We start from the raw sequence: 10,622 nt of genomic DNA on the forward strand, positions 1-10,622 counted from the left end.
TAGTCAGTCCACTTACGATGGGTGTTGAGAAGATCCACGCATGTAGAAATCATTGTATTCTATATCGGGGTGATCAGTATAAAGACTTAGACAGTTGTCCAAACTGTGGTGCTAGTAGGTACAAGACGAATAAAGATTATTGAGAGGAAGAGAATGCAGCCTCTGTTTCTTTAGGGAGGAAGCGAAAGAAGACGCAAACAAAGACTCAACAAGACAAACGTTCAAAGCCCACTAGCAATATCGAAGTGGACTATTATGCATTGAGAAGAATTCCTGCATTGGTGATATGGTATCTCCCTGTGGTTGATCATTTGAGGTGTTTGTTTGCAAACCCTGATGATGCGGAACTTATGACCTGGCATGCTTCTGATGAAAGGAAAGATGATGGAAAGTTACGACATCCAGCCGATGCAAAGCAATGGCAAGAATTCGATAAGAAATATCCAGACTTTGCCGAGGATCCACGAAATGTAAGGTTTGCTCTGAGTACTGATGGAATGAATCCATTTGCCGAGAGGAGCAGCACGCACAGCACATGGCCAGTGATCATGACAATATACAACCTTCCTTCATGGTTGTGTCAAAAAAGAAAATATCTTTTGCTAACCATTCTTATTTCTAGACCTACACAACCTGGAGTTGATATGGATGTATTTCTAGAGCCCTTAATGCAAGAGATGCAAATACTATGGGAAGTGGGTGTGAAAATGGTCGATGCGTTCCGCAAAGAGACATTCACACTGAGAGCAATTATTATTGTCACAATTAATGATTATCCTGCTCTCTTCTCATTATCAGGCCAGTTCAAGGGAAAGGTTGGTTGTGTAGAGTGCATAGATGGAACATGGCACGTGTCTCTTCCTCCATCTAACAAGATAGTGTACATGAGGCATAGGAGGTGGCTACCGGCAGGCCATAAGTACCGCTTACAAAAGATGAATAAGTACTTTGACAATATGGATGAATCAAAATCTACTGCTCCATCAGGTTATAGTAAAGGGCACAGAGTGTATAAGATAGTTGAGAATGTCAAGTTTGTGTTTGGAAAAAAGACCAAAGATGGGAAACCAAGAAAGGTTGTGAAGGCAAATGAGGGGGACACATTCAAGAAGAAGTCTATTTTCTTTAAGTACTTATCGTACTAGAAAGACTTAGACGTACGACATGCGATCGATGGTATGCATGTTCAGAAGAATGTGTTTGACAGCGTAGTTGGAACTTTGCTAGACATAAAGAGCAAGACAAAGGAAGGTCTCAATTCACGTTTAGACATGCAACATTTAAAGATCAAAAAAGAACTTCACCCTGTACTCCTAGAGAATGGGAAGTACCATCTACCGGCAGCAAGCTATAACCTGAACAGAGAGGAGAAACTTGCAATGTGTGTGTGGTTGAAGAATTTAAAAGTTCCATCTGGTTTCTGCTCCAACATAAGGAGTCTTGTTTCGATGAAAGACCTTACACTCACCAACTACAACTCACATGATTGTCATGTAATGCTGACCACTTTTCTTCCTATTGCCATCAGGGCTATAAATCCAGTGTTCTTAAAGATGGCAATCACATGGTTGTGCTACTTCTTCAATAAGATATCTGAGAAGGTAATTATCGGTGATGAGTTAGAGTCCCTACAGAAATTTGCTGCAGAGACATTGAGCCAGTTGGAGATGTGCTTTCCCCCATCGTTCTTTGATATCATGGTACACCTTATTGTTCATTTGGTGCCTCAAATTGAGGCATTGGGCCCCATGTATTTCCATGAAATGTGGACGTATGAGCGTTTCATGTCAATATTGAATGGCTATATGTCAAATCGTGCTCATCCGGAGGGTTCCATGATAGAGGCATACACTACAGAAGAGGCCATTGAGTCTGGAGGACCATTATGTAATAATCTCCTAAAAGACCAGGTATCAATTGGTTTGCCTCCGTTGCGACATGAGGGAAGGCTTGGTGGACGAGGGAGGATGGGACGGAAATCATTCATCCTGCCAGATTACAACATAGTCCTAGAGGTACATTACAGCATACTACAACAACTCATAATAATGGACCCATTCACCAAGCAGCACATGAAAGAGCTTCATGAGGAGAATCTAGGATGCACAAATGATTGGGTACACAAGGAACACAAGCGTCGGTTCACCGCATGGCTAAAGAATTTGGACATGACAGATGAATCAGAAACCATCAAGATTTTAGCATCTGGACCATCAAGCCAGGTCATATCATGGCAGAGCTATGACATTAGTGGCTTCACATTTTCCACCAGTTTTAGGGACACCAAGCGCATGGCACAGAATAGTGGCATTCGATGTGAGGCTGTAGATGAAACAACTAGTGAAGAAACTACATACTTTGGATTCATTGATGACATATGGGAGGTTGAATATGGTCCACGCCTGCAGATTCTAGTGTTCCGATGTCGATGGGTTCAAGATAAACATGTCACTGTGGATAACTATGGCCAAAGAGTTCTTGATCTAAGTAAAGTAGGTTACAAAGATGATCCGTGGATCCTTGCTAACCGTGCTGCACAGGTGTTCTATGTGGAACAAATTCTATCTACGAATGAAAAGAAAAGTACCCAAAAGCCAAAGCACGTAGCAATCCCTGGAAAGCAACAAATTGTAGGAGTTGATGGTGTAATGGATTTAGAGGATGTTAACCAGTTCAGCGAGATGTCTCTTTTTACAAAGTTTGAAGAAAAGATAAAAAATGTGGAGAAAAGTATCCCGCAAACCTCTTTGCCCTGGGTGCGCCATGATGGACAAGGAAGGACTGTAGCACGCTAGATTGTTTATCATGTAACTAATGTATCACTTATCATTTGTACCTAATGCTACTCTTTCTTATTAAGCAAGATGTTTACATTTTCCCTTGTTGTATACCTTTGGACTATGATATTATTTTCTAACTTAATTAAACAAATCTTAATTAAAACCTCTTTCCCCTTCTTGTATACCTTTGGATTCTATATTATTTACTAACCCTAGGTACATGAAATATTAACTAACCCTAATTAACAAACCTTTAATTAAAAATCTTTTCACAGGCGGGCGTCATTGACCGCCGCCTGTACTAATATATTAGTACAGGCGGCGGTCAATGACGCCCGCCTGTGAAAAGATTTTTACAGGCGGTGGTCAATATGGCCCGCCTGTACTAATGTGCTCCAATATAAGTTCCCGCGCGTGGCCCGCGAAAATTTCTAAGTCCCGGAGGCGCGAGTTCAGAAATTGGACGCCGTCAGGCTGCCGAAATCCGCCGCCGCTCCTCCACCGCTCGCCGGACCGCCACCGTCGTGAGCCGCCGCCGCCACGCCGCCAAGGGACCTCCACTCCGCCGGCACGCCTCCACGCCGCCGCCGAGGGAGCTTCGCTCCGCCGCAGCGCGCCGCCGCCGCGACCTCGCCGGAACGCCGAGAGGTAGGCCGTGCACACCCGCCACCGCCGAGCTCCGCTCCGAGGCGGCTCCGATCGGTGCGGCGGCGGCTGCCATGTGCGCCGCCGCGCGCGCGCCCCTCCGAGCGCCGGCGGCGTTGCCTGCTGGGCCTGCTGGGCCTGGCAGGCCGCCTTGCCTTTTTTTTAATTAATTAGTAATGTTTTATTAGTGTTTGTTAGGTAATTTTGTTAGTAATTAGCTAATTTTTTTTGTTAGGGCTTACTATGTTTTTTGTTAGGGTTTTTTCCATAATTTAGCTATGTTTTTTCCATGTTAATACTTATATTTCATGCATAATTAGGGTTTGTGAAATAATAATTAGTTTGTTAAATAGGGTTTCCTATTTAATATTCATTATTTAGGGTTTGCAAATTAGTGTTAGTTAATTAGGTTTGTTAATAATAGGTTCGCTAATTGATTAGGCTATGTAATCCATGTTAATACTTGTATTCCATGTTTATACTTATATTCCGTGGTTATACTTATATTTCATGCAGATGAGTACTCCATCAAATGCTGAGTAGGCCGATGCCCAGATAGGTACACGGGGATCTGACTCCTCTAGATCCGAACCTTATAGGAGCCTGAGCGTATCACCACGTGAATCTCCTAGAGCTAAGAAGGTCCGTCTTGAGTTGGAACGTGACCCTAATTACAAGCCTGAAGATGAGCCAAATGATGATGAGGTATATATGCTCGTAGATTGTCTATACGAGAGAATAATGCATGTGTATGTATGTACCTAACAATTGAATTGACAGGAGGTGTTCTCTCAAGTTGTTGCCGAAATGGAGGTAGAGTCACAAGATGTTCATAAGGACACGGCGCCTCAAATGACCGGGACATCCTCCGAGCAAAGAAGTACAAAGAAAAAGAGTGATCGGGCATGAGGAGATAGAGGAAGGAATAGATTTCCAGAAGAAGTTTATAGGATTACAGAGATTAGCCCGAGCGGAGAGCCCTTAGCACCTCTAGAGGCGCTACCCAAATTTAGGGCCGCCATTGGATGGTTAGTAAAGGAAGAATTTGATATCACCTGGAGTGATTGGAGTATGGTGCCTGAAGGAAAGAGGAAGAATTGTTGGACTCGATTGTGCACTAAGTTTATTTTCCCGGAGGGAACAGAAGGTTTGGTCAAGGGTCATGTCATGAAGCAGTTAGCAATATCATTCCGGGGCTATAGGCATGATATGAATAAAAAGTGGCTGCAGAAGGGGCGGGACCCAACGAAGCGGTACCCTATCACAGCAGAACAGTGGGCACATTTTAGTGTCATAAAAAACTCCGACGACTCCAAGGCTAAGAGCCAAGCCGCCTCAAGACTTGCGAAGAAGAACAAGTACCACCACCACCTCGGCACTGGCGGTTACAAGACCAAGATTCCTAAATGGAGGGCAGAAGACGAAGCAAAGAGGAGAGAGGGCAAGTTGGCATTGACAGATATAGTGCCAGAACGAAGTGCGAATTGGCTTCGCGCTCGGAAGGCAAACACTGAGAGCGATGAGATCTCCTGTCCCGATGAGATCAAGCCAGTTGCCGAGAAGGTTTTGGAAGCAACAAACCTGGAAAAGACAGGTGCCTTCAAGTCACAGAGGGAGAGGGACAGCCTTTCCCATGCTCTAGGTAACAAAATTATATTTTCCATTTTGTTCAAGTAAAATAGAAATCGACACTGACATTAAATATCATGTTGTAGGTAACCCCGAGCATCCAGGTCGTGTATGGGGCGTCTCATCCAGAACCACCTGGAAAGAAGGGTTTGGTGAAGAGTGGAAAGGCATGTATAAGAAAAGAGAACGACATAAGGAGCACATGAAGGATTTTTTTGAGCAGCAGGCTGCCAAAAAATTTAGGGATTTGATGGAAGACTTCGTTAAAAACCCTGATCCTGAAGTGATGAAGCGGTTGGCGGGAGCAGTGTCTGCTCAACAGATGTCATCACAAGCCACTGTTGTATGTCTTTTTGTTCGTTCATAAGGCCTGGCTACTCCTCCCTCTGTCCTAGAAAGAGTGATGTTTTTTACTTTCAGACATTTTATTTGACCATCTGTCTTATTCAGATTTTTTGTATAAATATCATATATTTTGTTATGACTTATTTTATTATTAGAGATACTTTAATAATAATTTATTTATTTATTTATTTTATAATTTATACAAAATTTTTGAATAAGACAAATGGTCAAACACGATGTCTAAAAGTAAAAAAAAATGTCACTTTTTTTGGGATGGGGGAGTACAATTTAGGGGCGGAGCCAGGAAGTTATTTTTTTGAATGTTAGGGGAGGCCAGCAGTGTTAAATTTTCAAAAATTATTTGAATTTCAAAAAATTTAGTGGAGATTTTACATTTATAGGGGGGCATGGGCCCCTCCTCGCCCCCTCCCTTGTCTCCGCCTCTTCTAGAGTTCAATCGTCTCCAACCTTTCGAGATAAACCGCGCTCTCTTATATGACACAGGCTAGCTCCAGTGTGCTGCATATTTTTTTTTATTGTAGAAAAGTGTGCTGCCTATTAATGAGCAACGTAGAGGACACTTCAATTTACTGCTATCGCACGCTTGAAAAGAAGGAGCTGCCTCGTCTCACGCAGTTTTGAGGTGTTTACATGGTTCATAGATGTCACTTTAGACCTGTTTCGACGGGTACAAAATGGCCCTTGTGGCCTACCTCATGGGAAACAAGATGGAGCTTATTAGAGCAGCAACTCTATCAGATTGAGAAAATCCAATCCTCTATATCTATTTAAAAGGGATTGAGAAAACATAGTTTCAGACTATAGGATCGGAGAGAAATGCTCGAGCAAAATAAGAAAAACTTACTCCCTTTACTTTCACGGGACCCACGTGTCAATTGTAGAAAGTCTCCTCTCTTCTCTCTTTCATCTCCTTCGTCCTCTCTCGGTGCCGGCAATCTGAGCGGACCGCACGCCCAGCTGACTTGCACTACTAAAAAAAATGATTTCAGGAGACAACTCATTTTATTTTTAGAGGTGGACAAAAAAACACCTGAGTCTCCTAAAATACCTTACTATTTTTCAGAGACGGTTGGACTATTTACAGAGACACTCCCGCCTCCTAAAATCAATTAACAGAGGCGGGCCTCTTAATAAGAGGTTTGCCTATGAAAACGAGGGTCATTTCTAGAGGCAAAACTTAAGAGACCCATCTCTGTTTGATTTAGAGTTACCGTCGATCATAGGAATGTGGAGGATGTGGTGAGAGAGGGTGGAAAAGTTCAGCATTTATATGCGGAGCCATAATTATACAAACACGAGTGTTCTAATTCGGAGTGATTTTAATTGTAATATATACATTATCAATCGATTACTCTCTATCACTACCCATTAATAAGGGGCTATACCTGGTAGTGATATCTTTCTGTCATTGCCGGGTCCGAAAGCAGCAATGGTAGGCCTCATCATTGTCGATTGCTCTCTATCAGACTCGATTCGAGCAGTTATGCCGCATTTAGACCGGACAATGATCAGCATGTTCGCTTGGTCGTAAACAATCGTAAATTTTCAGCCAAAACAGTATTTTTCTCTCACACCAAACCAGCCAGCATCATTTCAGCCCGAGCCTGGATATCCAATATCCATGGATGGCAGTATCATATCGGAACTTATATAACAAATAAATTAGGCACAGTTTCGGTGGACTTTTAACCTGTCTAGTGTGTACCTAGCCAATAATATTGGTGGTAAGGCCGGCCCCAATCATCGCCGTCGTCGTCGTCACAAACCCGTGCGTGCCACGACCGGAATCGCAGAAGCCCCTGAGCCCGCGCACTTGCATTGCCTGGGCCGGCTCTGAAGTGTCCTGACCGCTGCCAGTGTCGTTTGTGGTGTACCGGCCGGCAGATAGCTGGCTCCAAAAGCCTCATGGCTACAAGCTAGCTATGTCTTGCGCGAGCATCGCTAGCACGGCCGTCTGCACCGGTGAGCAACTAGTGCTGCAACGCAATTAGGTCTGGTTTAGATTGAGGTTAGGAATCAGTATGGGATACTGTAGCACTTTCGTTTGTATTTGATAATTATTGTCCAATCATGGCCTAACTAGGCTCAAAAGATTCGTCTCGTAATTTACAATCAAACTATGTAATTAGTTATTTTTTATCTATATTTAATACTCCATGCATGTGTCTAAAGATTTGATGTAACGGAGAGAAAGCGAAAAAACTTATAAGCCTTAGTACGCTTCATGTGTTCTAGCTAGGCCTGCAGGCTGCAGCTGAGCGAATGTCACATCGCTCTAGCTATATAGCGCATGACGATGTGTACGTGCGTGCTGTCACCACCTCCGTCCTAAACCTAGCTAATCTCTCTAGGTTTTGCAAGATCTAAGTGTAAATCGTCTGGTACAAGTATAACCGGTTAATTAGCCGACTAGTTTTCACGTACATAAATCCAGTACAGATGATAGTAAATTGTACATGTCACATGGAGAGTACATATATATAGGTCAATACATACATATACGTCCGGCTGCATGCATGTACGTACGTTCATTCATGCATGCATGTCCCGGGTCCGATTCAGGCATGGGCCGGGGGTAATTAATCCTGTATATTTGTATGTACATCAGGTGATGCATGGTCCTCGATCCAAACCATTTTTTTTTTTTTTTGAAGAAAGGGCAAGGAGCCCCTACTACTGGAAACTGAAATTAAACCAAGGAACCAAGTACAAAACAAAGGGGAAAAAACACAAAGGGAAGGAGCAGCCTCTATGAGGACTAAACTAGGGAACATCCAAACCAGTGTTTTACTATACGTACATCGGTACATGCATATACATACATGATCCAATGCAAAAAAAACCTGGTACAGTGCATCTGCTACTACTCTGACAGGTGCATTGCAGTGCATGCATATGCATATCAGCATATGTATGTATCTTCTCTGCAATAAGACACTTGGAAGGTACATCTATACCTGTCAATCTATCTATCTATCTATCTATCTATCCTGCTGCATATTGATCGCAAACAGCTAGCCGTATATGCCAAAAGTTGATCGCTGAGTAACTGTGCTCATTGGCGATTGAGGAGCAGTGCTTGGGCATGTCGTTTTTCTACAATAATGGGACAAATAGATACACCATGCATACATTCATGCGTTGATCACTTGATTGGCTGCATGCTTCTCTTTTTCTTTACTTCTGACGACGCACGTCGTCTGACGAGATCGACCCAATGGACACATGCATAAATTCATCAGAAGCATCAGCCTTATTTTGCCCAGAGTAATTAATCGATGGATCTATCGATCGATACAGCGCATGCAGCCTGCAATGACCGAATGATGTGCTCGCGTGGCATGCACTTGCAGACATATAATGCGCGCAGAGATGCATGCAGTCATCACGCAGAACAGTGGATGCATGGCGGTCGACGATGAATAAAGCTGCAGCTTCAAACAAGCTGCTACTAGTCAAGATGCATGCGACACGATCGAAGAGAGTGCTGAGTGCTGAACTGCTGATAAGATCAATCTTCAGCCTGTTCATTGGGCTGAAACGATGCTGACTGGTTTGGAAAATCCGCTGCTGCTCACCGCTTCAATGCTCGCTCGTTCCGCCTGATTACAAACAGCGCGTACGAACGTCCGGCGGGCCTTGGCTCCTGTCCGGTCGAATCCATCGATCTGATATGTTGACGACTGACGAGCCAACAATGCTCAATTGCATAAAAAATATGCTATTTGTTATATAGAGTAAAACATTCTTGCGGGTTGAGAACCGAGCGTAGCTCGGGTGGCAAGGTCCGGTGGTTGGGACCTTGCCGGCCAGGGATCGAGCCCCAGCGGCTGCGATTTCCTGGTGTCTTATCGGGGTTAGTCCTCAAAATAATTATGTTGCCTCTCGCGCGTGGAACCACAAAGGGAATGCGACGCACCTCGTCGTCTACGGATCCATGGATCCGGTGATCTCACAAAGGACGCGATCGTGGAATCTAGGTGTAGTTGTAGGATCTGTTTGTGTACATGTGGTGTGAGTGCGGTGTGTGTGAATGTGTGTGGTGTGAGTGTGTGTCTGTCTATGAACAGATACTACAATTGTACCTAGATGAGAGGCGAAAAAAAAACATTCTTGCGGGTTCAGGTGGTGCCATCCACATCATAAATTACCATTTTTTGATTTTTGGTCACTAAGCTTATCATTGGTCACTAAGTAGCTTTTCATAGCACGTTCTCTCTCTCACGAAGCTGTTGGTGAAGTTGTTTTATCAAACAGTATTTACAAAACAGCTCAGCTTCAGCTACAAAGCTGCCCATAAAGCTATTTTCAAACAAATAGCTTCACTGGTGAAGCTGAGCTGTGCCAAACAGGGTTATTATTGTAAGAATAACTAACAGTCAAAATGGACGCTTGCAAAGACTTTCCCAAATGATTCGGAAAAAAAGACTTTTCCAAATGCTTGTCTTTACTACTCCTAGTGGTACATGGTGATGATATGTAAATACTGGATAAGGTTTTAGGAGCTGGTGCAAATGAGGGTACTCTATAGTAAGGGTTGTAGCTAAATCCTTGTAGCGCAATTAATCGATAACCTTTCAATTATCTTGTCAACGACTGAAACCTCCACAATGTCATGCTAGCGCGTGGCGAACCCTACTGAAAGCTTAAAAACGCTCAATCTCATCAGCGCTTTAAGTTTCACCCAGGCTTCAATTGAGCGTGGGAGAACATATGCATATATTTGGTAGTGAAATGTAAAGATAGAAAACTCGTGCACATTTTTGGGAGCTTGGATCTGCAATTTTGGAAGGGAGGGATCTAGATGGCACCGTCGTGCAAGTTTAGGTAGCGTGTATGGCCCATTGAGCAAGTTCATCGACCTAGATATGACAATTTAGAATTTTAGGACCTAGATGGCAGCACTAGAAGTACTAGATCCAACATGTCAGATCCACGTGAGCGCTGAGTCAATAATTCACATCAGCATATGGAGTAGGTCAAAATCCGTTTGGACTAGTGCTGGAGCCTAGGACAAGTTTAGGGGCATAAAAGAATCAGGTAGTATTTTTTTGCATTATATATATATATATATATATATAGAACTACTATCCTGTAGCTGGCTACAGAATAACTTATTCTGTAGCCACTTTGAGTTACGATAATTACTATGTTAATTTACGAGATTATAGTAACTCCTTACTAAGTGGTTTAATATAATGT

General features: G+C 43.2%; 1 protein-coding gene across 1 annotated transcript; it reads left to right on the forward strand.

The window, feature by feature from the left end:
• Window positions 1-707: 707 nt before the first annotated feature.
• LOC136468622 (uncharacterized) lies at window positions 708-2,795 on the forward strand. The gene is made up of 2 exons (XM_066467123.1): window positions 708-1,129; window positions 1,529-2,795. The coding sequence occupies exons 1-2, from the start codon at window positions 708-710 to the stop codon at window positions 2,793-2,795; spliced, it is 1,689 nt and encodes a 562-aa protein (XP_066323220.1).
• Window positions 2,796-10,622: the final 7,827 nt, after the last annotated feature.

The sequence above is a fragment of the Miscanthus floridulus genome, chromosome 8, assembly GCF_019320115.1.
Source record: "Miscanthus floridulus cultivar M001 chromosome 8, ASM1932011v1, whole genome shotgun sequence".
Taxonomy (NCBI): Eukaryota; Viridiplantae; Streptophyta; class Magnoliopsida; order Poales; family Poaceae; genus Miscanthus; species Miscanthus floridulus.

Excerpts from the sequence above, each read along its gene's own strand:
- LOC136468622 (XM_066467123.1), top strand. The coding sequence starts at position 708 with ATGGTCGATGCGTTCCGCAAAGAGACATTCACACTGAGAGCAATTATT. Across the intron at positions 1,130-1,528 it reads AAGAAGTCTATTTTCTTTAA|GGCTATAAATCCAGTGTTCT; the intron begins GTACTTATCGTA and ends TATTGCCATCAG.